The sequence below is a fragment of the Rissa tridactyla genome, chromosome 7 (assembly GCF_028500815.1).
Source record: "Rissa tridactyla isolate bRisTri1 chromosome 7, bRisTri1.patW.cur.20221130, whole genome shotgun sequence".
Taxonomy (NCBI): Eukaryota; Metazoa; Chordata; class Aves; order Charadriiformes; family Laridae; genus Rissa; species Rissa tridactyla.
The window spans coordinates 13644557-13664478 of NC_071472.1; the positions used below are offsets into that span (position 1 = coordinate 13644557).

Below are 19922 nucleotides of genomic sequence, written 5' to 3' on the forward strand. Positions count from 1 at the left end.
ATTCAAGGCCACTGGAAGGCTCTTGCATTATCTAGTTCAATGTTTTTCAACCTTTTTTTTCTTTTTTTTTTAAATTTCCAGTAGAGATAGGAATCCCCAAAAAGTCAGATCTCTAGCCAGCTGGCTGGCTCGGTGCAATCACTTTCCACAGCCCCCTTAGGCGCAACCTGGGCCCTGGCAGGATCTCTGGGTCACTGGCTGAAGTCTGCTGCAGTGTGACCTCCCATCTAGGAGAAGCCATGGGATTGCATCTGCAACTGCTGGCATCTCAGGCACCACAGGGGATGCTGCAGAAGAACACCTCTGGTCACTTCCATCCATGCAAAGCTGGGCTGAGCCGGAGCTGGCAACAATACACCTTCAGGCTGGATCAGGCAAACAAGGGATGGCCTACAGGAAAGGACGACCTATACCCAGGCTGAAACAAAGCCTCAGACCATCAAAGAGCTAATAGCAGGAGGATAAAGGTTGGCACTGGAGTCTTGAGACACTAAGGGAGGAGAGAAAGGAGAGTGAGTTAGCCCTCGTGACCCACAGAGGTGGGGTGGGAGGGAGAGACTAAAGAAGGCAGTTGCTGTCAGCTCCAGGATTCAAAAGCACATCCCGAAGCAGTGATTGGTCACCAGCCATGGAAGGAACCAGGACAAGGACTGCAGAGCTGTGTTCCTTGTGCTCTGTGTCACTGTGAGGGATCCCAAGCAGACCCTGGACACACACATCTTGGTGCTTGGATGATGGACAGATGTTTTTTTTCCGGTTGTGAGTATGTGGGTATGAGGGTATGAGTGAAAGTGGGTTTGTTTTTAAAATAAAGTCCCCTTCCCCTCCTCCAAAGTCTCATCTTGAGACTTGCCCTGTCATCATTAACCAACAACTGGGTATTTCCTATGATTTCCTCGGCAGATTGTCCCCTGTGAGTAAGGCTGATGTTCTCTGGCCCTACCCATGTCCTGTGCTCCTGCTTGGTTGTATTAAAACACACTTTTTTTTTTTTTAACCTTTTTTTTTTTTTGTGCCTCTGAGCTAGGAGATCTGGTATCTCACGTGTCTTCCTCAGCAGGTATCACTTGGGAAATCATTGTAGCTTCTGTATAATTAATCAGATTTTAGATTTTTCTAAGTGCTACCAGAGAGAGCTGTGCTCGTAAAATTTCTGATATTTAAGATTGAGAGGTCTGGCTAAGAAGTTACCTTTACTAAAAGCAGATTTCTTTCAACTAAAAGGTGACAGTCTGTGATTGTTCCCAACTCCCTGCTGCTGAGCTGGGATAACAACGGGTGTCACCGTGACAGCCTCCACCAAGAGCCATCTCCCCATATCCCGTTATTTACTGTTTGATTGCTTAGATTTGGGCAGTTAGAAAGCTACTTAAGGAGTCCATCCCTTCTCTTTTGTAAATATTATCGCAACATGGGTTTTCTTTTGGAATTCCCCATGGATTCCAAGTCATGCTGAACACTGGCACCAATGGTACAGATGATTCTTCAGCGCAGTTTATGCTTGGATTTACTGGATTTTCTGGATTAAAACTGTGTAATTTTACTCACTGCTGAGGTTAGGAAAGTCCAAACAAGAAACCTGCAGGCAGAAGAACTCAAGAATAATTTCTTTTATGTATTTGAAGGAAAAAACCCCACAGGTGGCGTGTATAATGACAAAATCAAAATGCCAGGTGCTCCAAATAAATGGAGACTATTGAAAAGCAGCTAGGAAGGTTAGATATAAATCTGACTGCTTGACACTACCAAGCAGATTATGTCACTTTGGGCTTAGTCTATTTATTCATAATAAAAATAGCAGTGCCGTCTCACGTAATAATCTCGGTGATTGCTACTGCTTGCACCAGGTGTTATGTGCTGGATGGGGTCAGCTTCCCGTTCAGCGTTACTGCCTCCCCTCTGTTTGTGTTACGAAAAGTCCCTTCCCATGAGATGTTTATAAACTATGATCAAGTTTCTTAACCTTGTTTTGATAAATGAAAGCAGATGTTTGGCAGGATTGATCTGATTCATCTCCAGTGTTTACAGGCAGCGGGAGCGCAGTGGCATGGTCCAGGGAGTCTAGGACACTGTTCATCCTATTCTAAAGAGATGTTTACATTAGGGCAAATAAGGAAGGCAAACCTACACCTTGTAAGCAGCTACAACTACAACAACCTTATCCTCCTATTTCACACTAGTACTTGTATTTTTCACATCTTTACTCCATCTACAATGACCTGTCTTCAAGACCACAAATCTCGTTTACAATGGGCAACCTGTACCTATAGCACATAACTCTTGATTGAACTATTTTGTGACAATACAGTTGTTTAGCCGATGCCCTATACACAGAAACATCAGGAGTGGCTTGTTCTGTTCCTGGTCAGGGGCAGCCTGGAACAAGCCCACGTTGTATTTCAGTGTCAGAGGAACCCAAGTCCTGGGATGAACCAGCAAAACTGTTTTATGGACAGAGAAACGCTGCATTTATATGAACATATGCAGAGGTTGAGTAGTAATTTTGCATCATCCTGACTCTAGACATGGGAACAAAGAGGGCTGTAAAGAAGATGGCTTGTGTGTTAGACTTTTTAATCTCAGTTGATTGATTGCCAATTCATCTGGCGTGGTTAATAGGTTTGGAGAAGCTGATGGGATGTCTGTCCCGGGACATAATGATTTCTGTCATTCCTTCCTTGAGCTGAAACCAAATGTTGGTTAATTGTCACTGATTGATTAAAGTAGAACAAAGGAAAACTTCCTCTGAAAGTTTGAGGCTTGTCTTCATTATGAAATATGGGAGCGCTTCTAGCCTGAGATAAAATCCTGCTGAAGACAACAGTTTCTGCTTGCTGTAGTGAGCTTCGATTAGATCTTCAGCGTCCTTAGTCTCTCTAGTCCAACAGCAGTTCTGGAGATAAGAAATAGGTAGTTTTTGCCATGGTATAGCTAGCAATACTGAATGCTGTGCATCTGAACTGCTGCTGACCTTCCCTAACTACATCATGGGAAAAGTTAAAGCAATGGTCCCAGGAGGGTTTTGCAGTGAGGTTAGTTATTTCGCTATGAAAACAAACCAACAAGCCTTGGTTTGGGAGGGAAGGCGTAGCAGTTCTGTGCTTTGGTCACTTGGATCATCTTATCTGAGAATATTCATTCCGGTTCGTGCCCTCAGACTGCCATCCCATCCCGCTCCGGGAAGTCTTTATGAACACCACCGGGGTACCTTGGCGGTCAGGTGATTTGTAGATTAAAGAGACTTGAAGTTGGTGCTGATTTGTCTTAAAAAAAATTTGAAACAGTAGTGTCTTAAACCACTGCAAGTACAGCTGCCCTGGGTTGTGTGGGGGTGAGCAAAAATTGCCACATTTCTATTGCTCTCACTAAGGTTATTGCAAAGACAAGTCAATGTACCCCACTGCTGCTGTGGAAAGACAAAGGGTCTGATCCTTCTTCCACCTACATGGCTTTTACCTTTGTGTAACTCCACTAATTTTTGTCAAACAACAATTTACTTTATCCCTGTATGCATAGGAAGAAAGTAAAGTCGCAGACTTCGGTACAGCGTATCCCACCTTGAAAGAGATGACCTCTCCCTGGTCTAAATGTGTGGCTGTTAAGAAGAGCTAGACTGGGACTCATGATTTGGGATTTATTCACAGATGTCTGGGATTTATTCACAGATCTGTCACTGTCTCGGTGATGGGAAGTCAGTTTGCCCTTTAGTTTCCTCACCTGTAAGGTAAGACTACTTGCTCGTTACTTAATGCGAGTAGGATATTCACAGGCATCCACACTGTGTGCCATCATATGAAGTTAATACAGACGGAATAACTTGCCCCAGAGGACTCACAGAGATGAGAGGTGACACCTTGTTCAAGCAGGAAATCTGGGATATTGAGAGGGAGAAAGGAATATTGAGGAAATAAATGCATTTGTAACGAGTCAGTAGAAATGAGTCTCTACTCACCTGACCTCACCTTACCTTAGAGGGGACTTGGGAGGTTTCATTGTTAGACTTAGGAACTGCTGTGCAAACACAATAAAAAAAGAATCTTAAATTTGGTTTATAGAAATTAAGGGAATTACATGTTATTAGAATAATTGTACAAATTACTATCATTGCAAAATTGCTTTTATGTATGGATATTCCAGTTGGGAATAATTAGTCAGACTATATGTAGTGAATACAAGAAAACCACACTCCCTTTTCCAGTTTATCTTCTTCTTGGTTATGAATTCATTGTGTGAATCATCTAATTAGAGCATTTCTATAAGAAAAACCTCATTTGATGGAGGAGTGCTTTGAAGCAAGGACCAAATATTGTAATAATAATAATGCTCATTGTTTTCTCATATTTTGAGTTTTTACAAGCCATAGTATTTGTGAAGGACTAGTGTTCTTGTGAGCTGTAAATTGTGATTTTTGCTAAGGTACAAAGAGTTCTCCTAGGGGCTATTGAAAGGCATTTTGAGTACATGAAGGGTCTTAAAATGTTTTCCTTTCAAGGAAATTAAACTGTCTCTAAAGTGTTTAAGGGGAGATGAAAGGCTCTGTAATGTACTTCTTCATGCTTCGTGCTGTCCTACAACAGATAAATGCCCTGGGGTGGAGCATTTCAGATCTTTCTACATGCTCAACTGGGTCTAATTATTATCCTGGAATCATTTCACATTTGAGGAGTTTACATTGGAGAGGATGCGTCTGCTTGTCACTGTTGCTTTGCGAGGTCCAAATTATAATAAAGCCTTTCCTCCAGAGTTAAATGTAACCACTTTTCAGATGTTTTTTGCTTAGAAGTCTCAATAGGGCAGGAGAGCACATACAGTAGAGCAGTATGTGGTCTCTTCAGAAGCTGAGAAGCTGTGGACATCCCACTTGTACTTGGGCATTACCTGTGCGGTGAGCCCTGGACATTGCCTTGAGCAGGAACGAGACCGTGGGGCACAGTAAAACCTGTGTCAGGACCATAGTATCCATTGCAACTGGATTTCATAGACTTGTTGAAATGTTGGTGGGAAGGGACCTCTGGATGTCTCCAATCTAACCTCCACCCCAAAACAGGGCTGGAGTATACCTAAGTTGAGTCAGCCATGGCTCTGTCTGATTGATTCTTGAATACCTCCAAGGATGGAGATGCCACAGCCTGTGTGGTACCCTGTTCCAGCGTTCCAGTCCTCTGGTGAAGAAGTTTGTCCTAGTGTTCAATCTAACCCCCAAGCAACAGCTTGTGTCCATTGCCTCGATCACTGCTGCTACTGCGAAAGGTTTGACTCCATCATCTTTTTACCTGCCTTTGCACAGCTTGTGGGCCACGATTCCATCCAGTCTTAACTTCATCATCATCAGACTCAGCAAGTCTGAGGGCCTCAAGATCTCCTCACAGGAGAAGTGCTCTAGGCCCTGACTGTTTTAGCAGTTCACCTGCTGGATCCCGTTCAGCTTCTCCACCTCCCTCTTGAACGAGTGGCTCAAACAGGTGCAGCCTCATCAGCACCAAGCAGAAGGGATGACAACTTCCCTCGATCTCCTGCATTAGGAGGAGTGGTTTGCCTCGCTTGTGGTGAGAGGGAACTGTTGTCTCCTATGTGAGCTGGCTTTCAGGATAACCCACGGGGTCCTTCTCAGTAGGGCTGCTCTTCAACCAGTTGGTTCCCAGCTTGAACTGGTGCTTGGGGTTATTCCAGCTCAGTGCACTACTTCACGTGTCTCTGCTAAACTTCATGAGGTAGTTGGCCTCAAGTTTCCCAAGGTCCTTCTGGATTGAGGCATGGGTGCTCAGCATTCCAACCACCCCACCTGATTTGGTATGGTGTGCAAATCCGCAGAGAGTGCTTTTTGCCTCTTGTTCAGGCCTTTCAGACTGCTTTTTCACGAGGAGAGAGGACACAGCCTTGGTCTGTGGGACCTATGAACTAGACATCTTCTGGCACCTCTTTCTGTGCTTTCACACACCCTCGCCTCTCTGGCAAAGCTGGTTTAAGCAGTCCCTGCTGCAGCCTGGCCCCCGCCTGCTGCATCCCTCCCTTTCCACTCCCCAGTTGCGCTGACACCAGTGTTTGGGGCAGGGTGGCAAACCAGACTGGTGGGTGGATGTGGGATACGCGCAGCCATCACAGATATTTTTGTCCTGGCTACATATTGGTTTTGCTGTGAAGCAAAGCTTCCTCGGGCAGCGGAGCCGTCAGCAGAGCTGGTCCGGATTCAGCCCTGTGTGACAATGCTTTGCCTCCTGCTGCTGCTCCTCACAAAGTGCCGGGTGGTGACGGTCCCCCTTGCTCTGCTGACCTGGTGTGTGCGAGGATGCAATGTATTTACGCTGCTCTCGGAGCAGGCAGGACGTGCGGGCACAGCGCGAACCGGGCGCAGCTGTTTGCAAGAGTCAGTGTCTGCTGCTGGCCAAAAAGTACATGGGTTTTTTTTGTTGTTGTTGTTCTTTTTTTTTTTTTTTTTGAAGTCATGTGCTTCTTTCCTACTAGCACTGCCGCCTCCGGAGGCCTCCCTCGTAGCAATGTAAACACGGCTACTGTGCGTGCTCCATCCATCGGAGAGAGTGCTGGTCTCCGTAATTGCAACCTGTAGCTCACAATGAGCAAGCCAACGCCAATAGATGCATAACGAGCATTTAAAAAGCGCTTATTTTGTCATCCAATCATCGATCATCCTCATTGTGTAAATATTTTTTGTTTCCACAACAAAGCAACTCTAAAAGAAATGTTCACCAGGAAGAAGAAAAATTTGGATTCTGCTGATAAAATCAGGACACTCAAAATGATTAATATGACATTGGGGAAAGTTCGCAAATGAGGCTTAATTTCTGTGGCAAAAGGACCTCGTGGATTCATCAGTGCTTGGTTGTGCCTGGAAATTTAGTGGCAGCTGGAAATTTGATGGTGACCTCTGATAAGCGAGAAAATGGTGAGGGTTTTGATGAATGACTTGAATAAGGAAATAAATAAGCCAGTCTGCGCGGTATTCTTCCTGGTATTTGTTTTGCTATTAAGTTCAGTTAATGCGGTTCTCATTGTGTCGTGATGACTGTGTTGACAGCACATCACGACACAGGAGCGCTGCTGGCAGTTTGGCTGTCGGGGAAGGGGATCCATTGCCTGAGACACGCACGGTAGAGCAGAAGGTGACTGTAATAGGAAGGCATTTGGAAACCTTTGGCAAGGACATCAGAGATCGCAAAGATAGAAAGGGTCCCGGTGAGCATCTTTGTTCTCCTGTGTCAAACTGGCCACAGGACCTAAATGAATTCCTTTATTTAGTCTCAATTTACATCGATAAAATGGGGATGGGGAAAGGGGGCTTTAACCACAAACTTTGGGAAAGTTGCACTCGTGGTTGCTTACTTTCCTTGCTAAATCGGGCAGCCTGTTCTTAGCCTCAGTTTATTAATTTGCAGTGTTTATTCCCTGGCTCTCGTATCTTTGCTGTGAGGTTTAGGAGCATTTGTCATGAAACGGTGATTTCCCATGTGAGTATGTATAGACTATGTTTGGGTCACCTGCTAATCTTTCTCTTGGTAAAACCAAACTAAGCTCCTCGTTTCTTTCACTACAAGGCACGTTTTCAAGACCTTGTTCATTCTCAGTTTTCCCAGTTTGGTGTCCTCCTCCTCGGTTGTAACACGAAAACTACATTCATACTCCTGGTGGTAGCCGTTGCCCCGACCTGCTGGCCACCAGCTACGCCCCGAGCTGCTGTTCAGTAGAGGGCAATGGGAACTCATCTGGGCTCGTTTCCATCTGAAAAGTGGACCCGCACAGGATGGATGAGACCTTGGGGGTCATTGGGCTACCAAGGAGAACCTGCACTTGCCACTGGAAGCTGTCCCAAACCCTGTCAAAGGCAAAGCAATGGTTTTCCAGCTTTTGGAACAATAAGGGCTGTATGAAAACTGTTCCTTTCTTCATTCAGAACATTGCAGTTGATTAAAACATTGGCTTTTCAGTCGTTTCTAGTTTCTGGTGCCTTCAGTGTTTTCCAGGGAAGTTAAAACAATTTAACCAGTTGCAGTACAGCCACTTTCCTTGGTTCTATTGCGGAGCCTACTTAAATATAGTTTCCCTGAGGATCCCCAAGTCAGAGGCTGGGAACCTGTGAGCTAAAATACACACAGAGGCAACACAAAAGGCACCATGCTCTTTGTTTTCCTTAAAGCATATTCAGTGCTTGGGTGACCACCCCAGTAAGTCTTCTGAAGTCTCTGCAGCTCATTTCAGATCCCCGCGGTTCATCAAGACAGGCTGCAATTCTATGGCCCGTGCGTCAGGAGAGAGTTGGAGCAATCCCTGAATAACCTTGACTAATGCCATAATGAGCTAATGGCAGCTTTGGGAGGCTCTTCAGTACAGTATAATGTTCAGCCTTCATCCTTTAACTAAGTTTATTTTGGGCTTCATGAACACAAAATTGCTTATCTGACGTAGAAGCTCCTGTTGGACTTTTCAGAAGAAATTCAGATGTTTGTGTGGAATTCATAAAGGTATAGAGATGCTTTGTTTCCTTTGAATTTGGTGGGAGTTAAGTGCTTGATTACTTTTACCGACCTGAGCTTTTACTTAGCCACCTCTGCAGTGTTATAATGCTCCCACACTCACACCCCTTTAGCCCCTTGGCTAATGGAAACACCTTTGTTTGTTTTTTTTTTCCAGAGAAGAAAGGGAACAGAATATGTGACTATATCTCAGTCACTTCAGTGAAAAGTCTGCTAGGTTGGCGCCGGGTGCCGAGAAGCTGATCTAAACCTCTGACTCTCCAGCAAAGCAGATGAAGGGCATGCGTGTTTTCCAGTCAGTGCTTAGCTGAAGGGATTGTAATGACCAGTGAATCAGCAGAACGAACTTTTGGGGCAATAATACTTTAAACTGAAAGTGCGGATATCAATGCTTGAAGGTTTGGTGTTTGGGGTTTTTTTTTGGTGTGTTGTTTTTGTTGTTTCATTTTTTTTTTTTAATCAAAAGGACTTACATACTTAAAAATATTGTAGCTCTTCCTGCCAGCTTGAGCCCACTGGCACATTACTTTTGTGCCCAGAAGCAAATGTCCACAGGAAAGATACTTATTTTTAAAATACTTTTTCACACAAAAAATATCCTGGGGTCCCTTCATAGCATTACCTCAAGTAGAAAAATCCGTCAAACAAAATATTCACTCAATCCCTCTTAATCATATGAGCAAAGCGTTTTACCGTGGCCAATTGAACAAGCATCTACAAAGAGAGAAGAAGAGCAATCAGCACAGCAGAGGGAAAGCAACGACTTTCATCTGGGTGGGAGTGGGAGAGCAAAGGGCGGTTTGGGTGAGAAAGCTGTGCTGGAGAAGGTTTCCTCACTGAGGGGCTGTGTTAGGGAAAGAGGAAGGGCAGAGGCTGGGCCATCAAGGGAGCCCCAGAGGGGAGCAGAGGAGGAGTTGGTCTGTATGATGTGGTGGATTTTGAAGATCAGGAGAGGGTATTTGGTGCTGTGATGCAAGCTTCCGTGCTGGGGGGAAAAGCAGGAATTAGATGAGAAGATGGCTGAGATTTCTTTCAGAAGAGGTAGACTAAGAAAAAAGATGTCTTTTTTTTTTCATCAGATTTGGCTAAGAAAGGGATGGGAGGGACAGGAAGATTCAGAAGACAGACTGCTGGCAGAGTCTCTGTAAAATTTATTACCAGATCTCACCTTATATTCTGCATTCAGCAACAGGCCAGAGAGGAAAAGAATGGGATTATTTTAAAGTAATCTTCCCTCCAACATATTTACTGTCTAGAAAGATAGTGAAGAAAATATTGACGTGCCAGACATGATGGGATCCCTCATTTCGCACAGGGTGGTCATTTACTCCTACATTGGACTACATATTTCTCCAGTCAGTGCAGCAAAATACTCGAATTGTGGAAGGCTATTTACCATTTAGAGGAGTCCTTGGACACCTCAGCAAACTTTGTCTTGTTTCTCTGTTCAAGAGCTATATATAGACTTTGCTCAACCAAGGTCTGAGCAGCTGCTGCTGCTGAGATGTCGTGTGAGCAGAACTAAATATTTTTAAGAGTATAGAAAAGTGACGAGATAACTCCAGCCGTTTTGCTTTGAAAGAACCAGGTGTTTGTCTGGCTGCGTAGCAAGAGAGGAAAGAGAAACTACCTTAAAGGCACATTTATCTCTGCTATTTCTTAGTCTGAAATCGACAGAGATAAGCAGATATAAATAATGCATCTTAAAAACTTTAAGACTCATAACACCTCTGTGAAGCTAATTAGTTACCGTTTAGGTTACCTTGTTCTTCACCTCATGATGCTGCCAGTGCCTATAGTTATACTGCATCTGACTCTCCCGGGCTCAACCTAAAGATGATCTATAGGTGCTATGACAATATTGACATTCTATAATCATAGCAGGATACCAAAAATTCCATCTGACAGTGAAATGCCGCTCTCTCGGCTGTAAAACATGGTAGTACATAATAATATAGGCTGACTTAGCTCCCCTAAGTAAACTGCCTTTTTCTCAGCTGAAATTTGACCAGGAAGCTTGTGGGTAGGAAGGCTTCTCCTGCAAAACCGATTGGAAGATTTTTAATGACTCAGAGTAATTAAGGGTCTGTTTCCATTTCTGCTGGTGGATAGACAGTAGGACATGACCAAAAGGGGGAACCCCCTCTACCCTCTGTTCCCCCTCCCCAAACTGTCAAACATGAGAAGGGTTGGTGGGACAGGAAGATGCACAGGAGCAGGGGATTAGGAAAATGATGGGTATGAAGAGCCTTGTGGGTGAGGATCAGGATCTGCAATTTGAAACGGGAAAGAAGCAAACTTCTTACCGAGCCGGGGAGCTGGGTTAGGACAGACAGACGGGGTTTGGGTGAGCGAGGGGTGGGGTTAGTCGCTGGCACTGTCCTCTTGTGCCCGCATGTCCTCCGGCAAATTACTTTGTCTCTCCTTCTCCCACCTGGAAAATACCTCCCTGGCATAAAGTTTACATTAACATGAAGCACAGCCCGGCGTCAGAGACCGACGGCACGGAGTTAAAGCAATCAGCTGTCCTTCACTTGTAAAAATAAAGCCTTTAGAGGAACCTGAAGAGTGATTTCGCTCCCGGCCTCACTGCTGTCCCACGGCCCGACGTGAGGCGGCTCGCCTTTACAGAAACGGCCAATGTGGGGGGCAGACAGCCAGCCCCAGCGGAGCCGGTCCGGAGCCGGGGGTGTCCCCGTGTCCCCGTGTCCCGCTGCCGCACTCCCGGGGGGTACAAGCCGCCCAAGCCGCAGGGTTTGCCGTGGACACCCCCGCTCTCCCAAACACCCTTCCCGGGGCGAAGCCACCTCCCGCCGCCTCCCCCTTTCCCTCGGGGGACCCGTCCCTTCGCCCCGGGGCTGTCCCGGCCCCTACGTGCCCGCTGGGGAGGGGGGAACCGGGGGTGGCGGCGGAGCGGGGCGGGCCGGGGCGGGCCGGGGGAGGGCTCGGTCGGCTCCCGCTCCCCGGCCCGGCCAACCCGCGGCCGCCGAGGCTGAGCCATAAAAGAACCGAGAGCCGGCGGGGCCGCGGCTCCATCTGGCCGCAGCCGTGCCCGGCGCGCCTCGGGGTGGGCAGCCCGGCCGGCCCCCTCCCTCCCGTCGCCCGGCTATCCCCAGGGACGGCGCCGGGTCCCCTCCCCGTCCCGCTCCGCCGCCCCCAAGATGCTGTTTTGGCACACGCAGCCGGAGCACTACAACCAGCACTCGACCGGCAGCTACCTGCGGTGAGTCCCCGCCCGCCCTGGGCAGCGCGGAGCCCCCGGGGGTGCCCGGGGCGCGGGTGTTGGGTGGGAGAAGCTGTCCTCCAGCCACCCCCGTCCATCCCCGAAGCCACCCGCTCGCTGGGCTGCCCTGGCGGCACCCGGAGCCGTGGCATCGCCCGGGGTTAGCGCTGCGAACTCTTCCTGAGAGATGGGGACTTTTTTTTTTCCCCCCCTTTTTTTTTTTAATTAATTTATTATTATTTTTTTTTTAGCGCCTAGTTAGACATCTGTCTGCAGTTTTGCTTTTGCCGGCTTCCCTCTTCTCGGGAGCTTTAGGTAGCGTGGTTCAAAGGGAGAAGGTGTGACAATTGCGGAGTGGAGCACTGGCAAAAGTCTCTGGAAGACGTCTGTTGGCAAACTGAGAGGGCATCCAGTTTTTGCAGGACGGGATTTCTTTCTCTTCTTTTTGGGAGGACGGGTAAAAAGCTCAGAATTTCACTTTCTGAACTTGCCTAAACCAGCTTTTTCCTGCCTCACACAGTCGTGTTTAATTAAATGTGCCTAATTTAAGCACAAGGGCTGCTAAACAATAGTCTGTAACATGTGTAGCACAAACCCGTATTTCCTCCCTCCAAAAGACAACAAAGTAGACAACTTTGGGAGTTTCCTTTCTACTGGGTTCTTATGAATTATCTTTTTTCTGAATATGTAAAGCTGAGCTCTCAGCTGGTGTCAATTGCTGCTGCTGCTCCTCTGCTGAAGTGCGATTTTGCTGAATTGCAGCAGTGGAGAACCTGGCTGTGGCCCAAGAGCCTTGCTTTCAAAATGTACCCCCAAATAACCACTCTTGAGAGAACATTGACTTTGTCCGGCACGGCACTTCAAACACAGATAATACTTCCCTTAACTATTCCTGCTCCCTGTCGGTGTATTTTGACTGAATAATAATTTCCCATTATCAAATGATACAATACCGTGAGATTCTTGCTTTCTGTTGGCTTCCCTGTTTCTTCATACAAGGTGCTTCACCTCCTTCCTCGCTCCCAGTAAGTCTATTTTAACAATGTGTATGTAGCAGAAAGTCTTGTTCTCTCTTGCTCTGTGCTTGCAAACCCATTTAGTTGAGGACAGCGAGAATGGTAGTAGCAGATGAACTTTAGCATCGGTGCTGTGTTCGGTCTCCGTGTTAGAGAGCACTTACAGTGCTCAGGTTGCTTCGTTAACATCATGGATTTGTGTAGCACCGGAGTGCTACAAGATCACCAAGTCTGGATCGGGCTCAAGCCCACAGTTCAAATTCTTTGGAATTGGCCAGAAAACACATTAGATTATTTCTCCTGCCTTGAACGTTACTTGGGGGGATAAAGTATACCTGGTCTCATAGGAAGGCTGCCAGTATGAAGGTAACCTGTCAGTGTTTTAGGAACAAACTTCAGCTTTAGTGAGTATCTGCCACTGTGACAGTGGTGGTTTTGATCTGGGACTTAAAGCCCTAAAACCAGTTTTATGGCAGCAATGGCCTCAGGTGTTTCTGGGAAGGTCAGTTGAATAAACCCCTTGCTTTTTGTAGGGACCTCTAATTCTGGCCAATTCACTCTCCATGGGAATGTGTCAAGACGTGCATTTCTGGAGGGGCGTTCTTCTGCTGAGCTGTGCCTTTCTGAAGGTTCTCCATAGCCGCTTGTAGTGACTTTCCGGAGGAAGCTGAAACTTGTGTCAATGATACTTTGCAGAGATCAAAGGCTTTGTGCATATCTGAGACATCTGTGTAAATTCTGCTGTACTTCAGTGGTATTTGTAGTTACAGCAGGACAATACTCTAGAAAAATCCTCGTAAATCTCCATTCATTTTTATGGAAGCCCTGTATGTATTTCATTCTCTGTTCTGCCAGATGGCTGAACTGTCTCAAATAACTTTCTCCCTTCCCAAGTAAGTGGACTAACCCTTGGTTAAGACCAGAACTGTAAAGGTGAAAACTTGGGAGAGTTTTAAGGCTTTCCACATTTTTTTTTAATTATTTTTTTTAAGGATGGGAACTGTTGTGAAAGCCTATTTTTTTCCAAAACTTGATTTACAACTCTTGAGTGAAGAGAGTTGAACAAATATTGTGATTTCTTATATACCTATAGCTTAGAAATTCCTTTAAGCCTTGATCTGTTGTTCACAGCCTTCAAAGTCCTGAATGCTTTTAGTAAGGTGAAATGTTTTAGAAGAGCTTCATCCAAAGCCACGGATACCACCGGTCATTAGTTCAAATGCTAGGAATGAAAATGTGATTAGGTTGTGTGGCTTCATCAGTGCTTTACTATGGCAAAGCTTTCCAGAAACAAAATTATGGATTCCTCCATGCTTACAGTCTTCAGCGATCAGACAGCTGTTCCAGCAAGTGTAGGGGTGTTAAAAGCCTGATGTGAAACATGATATTTGAATTTTTGACTTCCCCTTGCCTAAATTTCTCAACTGTTTCAGCTGAATAGGTGTACAAATTCCTCGCCCCGAACTGTTAAACCGGGGCCAGATTTTGTGCGCTGTTTTTTTTTTCTTTTTGCGGAACTGCAGAAGCTTCCAGGCTTCAGCGTGTTTGATCTGTTCTCATCTGTTAAAGCAACACACATTTTAATAGCGCTGTGCAGGCGAGCACGTTAAGAGCGAACGTTGGCATCCTGGGCGAGTGAGATGGCTCTGTGGAGCAGTGTCAGATCCTGCGTGTGTGTGCGTGGAGCAAAGCTATCTGCTTCAGAAATCTACTGCAGGCATTTCTGTCACTTCATTACTGTAGTAAATCATCATCACTAAGCGAAAAAAGAAAGCCTCTCTGTGGCTGCAGTTAGGCAAGAGCTGTGATTATGTCAGTAATGCCAGTAAGCAAATGGGGGTGGATGCCTTCGAGTTGGTGATAATATAGAGGGGGTGGAGTTGGAAGAGAGAATGGAAACAGAGATGGGTCTTTCTTTTCTGCTGTCTCTATCTGAAAGGTCACAGTTTGCTCTCTGGCTTTATTTTGCCAAAAACATGCTTGAACCAGGTACTTCAGCAGTTTGGTAGAAACTGCTGCGCCGTGTCACTGATGACCTGGGTAGCCTTCAAGGTTGTGGGTGCTATGAATGAACTCAGGGTGGATCATTAACTGAACAGACAAGGGAAAAATTGTTAATGCTCTTTCCATAGGGAGCATGCCTGTACACGCTGGCATGTTCCCGAACAGTTTTTCTTAAAGCTTTTTGTGCATGGGGTTACTGAAAGGAGCAAAACTGCAGCCTCTGTAATGGCAATCTCAAATCTTCACACATTGGGAGGAAATGGAGGAGCAAAAAAAATAATCCCTTCTTGTTCTGAGCTGTCTCTGTGTTCAACATAATCCTCCTAATTTAGAAGGATATTACTGTCTTAAGTAGGTGGACACAATGATCAGAAATGTTAGCAACATGGGAAAGGCTAATGTAGTTCTTCAGTATCAGACGTGCTAAGATGAAGATGCTTATTCCTGACATCTCATCTTGTACTAATCATTCTGTTGTGTTCTCAGCCTCATTAATACCTGTTCTGCTTGGGGATTAGTGCGGGTTGGGATCAGTCTGACACTAAATCAGCAGACTGGTCACCATGAACATCCTGTAAAGGAGCCAGAACTGGGACTGTGCACGGGTCCTACCGAAGCTGCTCCTGGGCACCTGCGTGTGCGTTTATGAAGGCAGCCCCGTGCCCTCTTAAGAGCTATGCGATGCCTTGGGACCAGGTTTATTAGAGTGTAAGGAAATATTATGAGTCAAGTAATCCAGAGGTTCATGCCATGATTTACCTGAATGTCTCCTTTTTACACCACAGCTGTCCGCTCCTCACCCTTGGCTTCTGCTTGCAGCCATTTTACTAACCTGACATACAGCTGTTAAAATAAAGTGCCCTTTCTTGCCTTTTTTTTTTTCTGAAAGGCTTTTGTCTGAGAACACAAGAACTCTGAAGCAAATGTATCTCTACAAGGATGAAGAATCTACTTTTGATAATTTTTTTCTTCATCAGGAAGACTGCTTAACTGAAAAGTAAATCTGATTTATGTTTTAAAAACATACATTAATTCTCAGAAATATTCTGTTCTGTTAATGCTGAGTTCTTTTGTGTCTAGTGCTGACATCCTAGAGGCAGAAGTTGCCTTGTTACGTTATACGGGCCAAATTCTTTATTTTTCAGGCGTCATAACTGGGTGTTTCTCCAGAGGCCATCTCCATTATCTCGGAGCACGAGAATCAAATGCAGATCGAGGTGAGAATATTCCGTGAAGTCTCTGTAACTAAAAGTGCGTGCATTGTATTTCCAGAGATGTCCTTGCACTGCCGATCTTCAAGCAGGAAGAACCGCAGCTGTCTCCTGAGAATGATGCCAAACTGCCTCCCTTCCAGTACGTCCTCTGCACAGCCACGTCACCCGCTGTGAAGCTGCACGAAGAAACCCTGACCTACCTCAACCAAGGTAGGGTTCGTACTACACCGGAGGAGGGCATATTTCCTGGGAACAACCCGTGAGAGAGAGACTGATCCCATACTTGTGCCTTACTGGGAGGGCAGTGGGATGGGGAAAAGAGGGAAAGAGATGGGGAGGGGGATGGAGGAAAGCAGGAGTATTTAATTTTTCATATTTATATACTGCATTGTCAACTGATATAAAATAATGAAGTACCATTGATTTAACTGTTGACTTGAAGCAGCATTGTAGCATGTGCTCTTCCCTGTAGCCAGGTACTGGCTCGATCTCAGACAATTTAAACTGCGGCCTCCTACCTTCATTTTAAAAGGTCAGAGTAATTAAGCAGATTGGCAAACTTTGGGCTGGGGAGGGCTCTTAACATTGCAAGTCTCCGGGCACTGCTGGGGGTTGTTGCCGGAGGATGAGTTAGCAAGTGCCCAAGGGCTCCTCGGTGGTCTGGGCAGGGTGTGACATTGCTCCCGCTGGCTGGGTGATGTGGCTCTGCTCAGTCCCTAACTTGACAAGTTGCTGTGGTTCAGTGCAGCCAGGTCTTCTATAATTGACCTCATAGGCTAATTTTTACTCCTTGCTAAACAAGTACTGTGTGTTTCTTTAGGCTTCCCCCCCCCCCCCCCCCGCCACCTTTGGCAGAATTTGTGCTGACACATCTGTGGTTGGAGTTTGGCTGTCGTTTTGCAGCACCTCCTGCATGTGGGTCCTGCAGGGATCATACTTCTCCAGGCACAGATCATGCTAAAACTTATTACACTTGTTTTCTGCCAGGTTGTAAACACGGGCATTAGCCTAGCAACAAGCTGAAGGCCATCTGCCCTGTGTTACTGAGATCCTCTCCTGCTTCAGGACACTGTCCCAGCTCTTCAAGCTTTGTTCACTGAACATGAAGCTCACTCAGATCCTGCTCTGGCTACGTTTCTCTCTATGTTTGTACGGAGCAGAGCTCTGTCCTCCTTTGGGCTCTGACCTCAGGTGCATCTGTCTGCCGGATCTGTGTTGCTAGCTGGTAGACCCATGGAGCCCCTCTAGGAAGATCAGCCAAGTGCTGCAGGCTCTATTTAAGGTCATGTTTCCTGTCATGTAGGCATGCACTGTGCTGTCTCGCAGATCAAAAGATCCTTGGGACTTGTGACTGTCTTCCCAGTTTATCCATCCAAATACAGCGGACTCCAGGAGATGATATAGGGCATATCAAGGGTGAGATGGAGATGAACCATCCCGTGAAACACTAAATTCTTTCCTGTTTGAGTAAAAGATTTTCTGTTGTGAAAAGCAGCTGATGGCCAAGTATTTTAGCATACGTGAGGCAGTGCCTGCTTTTTTACCTTGCCAGGGCATTTACACAATAGCATGAGTTTTAAAACACTGTGTGACTTGAGCAGTTTAGGTTTTCCTATGTAAAGTAAGACTGTTACAGCCTTTGCAGATAGACCATGTTGTGTTAGGCTTTCTCCTGCTTACTATCACAAGGAGCTGTCTCCTGCTCCATCTTGACACAGTACTGACCTGTTTCCTTGGCAGACCACCAGTTCTTGTATATTTTCTGCAAGTGTCTTTCATCCCTCAGGGGGAAAGGTGGGATGTGTCCTTGCAGAACACAAGAGCATGAGGTTGGACAGGCCTGGAGGAACACAGCAGGGATGAGGCTGGCAGGAGCTGTGCAGTGGGGCAGAGTTGGGAAGGGGCTGGGGGCAGACGTGAACACTCTTTAGCGCTGTTGGCTTGCCACAGCGGATGGAAACAGAACCTATTCCTAGAGGGTATTTGGGGTGATTAGTGGTAAAAGGTGGTGCATCTCCTGACAGTTGAATGGCTCACTGCATTCTGTTCCTCTTGGCAGGAGCTTCGCATCTGCCTGCCACCTTCTCAGGAGCATCCTCACCTCATTTATTTAAGATTCCAAGCAATTTGTCTTCCTTCTTACACTGAGATACTCTGGGTTTCTTGAAAAAACTCTTGAAATTCAAGGCGCTCTGTGTAGATGGATTTTTTTTATTATTTTTTTTTGAGATCTTGCAACGTACCAACTTCAAAAGTCATTCTGCTCTACTCCAGCAGAGTCCACACCATTGGCTGCACTCTTGCTCCCAGCATTGACCCTTTTTGGTAGCAAGGGCAGGCCTTGACTGTAAACTTGTCTGACAGGTAGTCTACCTTGATACTATGTCCTTTAGACCAAAATCCCTTGGCCGTGCTAATTAGGAAAAAGGGACTGGAGTCTACTCCCACGTGGATATGAGTTGCTGTGAGAAGCTTGTGTGTTCCTTAAAGGTAACTACAGATATGGGGAGAAGAGGATGCTGGACACACACCTTTCGACCAGCTGTGGTTAGAGCTGGGGAGTCTAACTTCTGTTGGTGGGATATCAGTGAAGACATTTCCTGGGGTTAAAAAGAGATGAGGATTTGTCTTGCAATTCCAGGACAAAGAATCAATTTGAATTGGCAGATGACCTTCTGTTTCACTTGGAGGTTTCTGTTTAGGAACTTCTACATAAAAGGGTATTTGGTCTTTTTTCATGACATCTGTGTCAAAAGCACGTTCCTCATGCATTGACCTTCTGGAATAAAAAAATAGGAGGTGTGTCAGTTTAAAAGCAAAAATTAAAGTCTTTGAGTCAAATTTTCTTCTCCTTTAGCAACACTTCTCTGTGGGAACCACTTTTGATTCTTGAGCTGTATAGTTTTCCAGCGGGTACCTGTTGTGTAGATATTTTCCCATCCCTTCTCCAAAACCAGAGGAGGGTGATGCAACTCTTTACTTTGACCAGCTCAACACAAGCTAGGGAATCCCACACTGATCTCAATTGTCCCGCCTGACCTACAGCTAAGTGCAAGTTAAAGGCTCTCACAGAAAATTAATCCCGTTGATAGAACTATGTTGTATGAGCCTGAGGCAGTATGTGAAGGGAACTACGAGGCAGCCCAGGCCTCTGGTGCCAATACTCATGGCATGGCAGAAGAGCTGACTGATGCCAGAGCACTGTGACCCAGCTGCGGTGCCACAGCCACCTCATGAAGCACTTCAGACCATTCCCTACACCTTATGACCTTACACCGACTGTAAGCAAAGGGACACCTCTTGCACCTTACCCTCTTTCTGTGCTTATCGTGGTCTGGCCAAACACTGTTACACAAAACTTCCCTTCTTCCTTGTATGCTTGAGTTTTGTGATGGATTACTTTAGCAAATGGGTAACCTTATTAATGGATGTCCCTCCGCTCAGTCTGCGCTGGTGTGAGCTTCAGTCACAGCTGGCTCCTAGTAAGGCAGATACAAAGACACAGGGGCTGTCCTAGCTCCAGCAAAGCAATTCGCATCCAGTGTGGTTACTTATCTCAGTTGTGAAGACTGACTTTGGGGTTTTCTGCTTGCTGGGTGGCTCTTGCTACTTGCTGTCCAAATGTTCCTTCCTGACTCGAGCTCTTTGCCACTCAGTAACTGACTTTTTGCCACTGTGAAGCCACTCTGCTCCCTGCCCTGAAACATTTACTCCACATGTGACTGGTTCAATGGCGGTTGGTGAGTGGACCAGCTCAGGAGATAGTCCATGTGCAGAACTGGATAGAAGTAAGGTCAGGTCTGACAGAGGTATGGAGTAGAGAAAGAGGAAATAGCAAATTGAAGGACAAGTTGCATAGCAGAGATAGAAGAGGAACCAGTGGAGAAATTCAGGTGATATCTGAAAGGGTTTCATAGGGGCTAGGAAGAAGGTCTGTTCTGGGGCTGTGTGTACAAATGGGAGAGGCCTTCAGGCTTGT

General features: G+C 46.0%; 1 protein-coding gene across 2 annotated transcripts in view; it reads left to right on the forward strand.

Moving 5' to 3' along the window:
• Positions 1–11544: 11544 nt before the first annotated feature.
• Positions 11545–19922, forward strand: part of TFCP2L1 (transcription factor CP2 like 1) — a 38130-nt gene continuing 29752 nt past the window's right edge. Inside the window, exons 1-2 of one of the 2 annotated variants that reach the window (XM_054209598.1) lie at positions 11545–11709; positions 16002–16153. In XM_054209598.1, the coding sequence (XP_054065573.1) occupies positions 11648–11709; positions 16002–16153 (214 nt within the window). In that variant the 5' untranslated portion in view covers positions 11545–11647. Of the gene's footprint in view, positions 11710–11942; positions 15727–16001; positions 16154–19922 lie in introns of those variants that run through there. The other variant, XM_054209599.1, reaches the window with a different exon arrangement.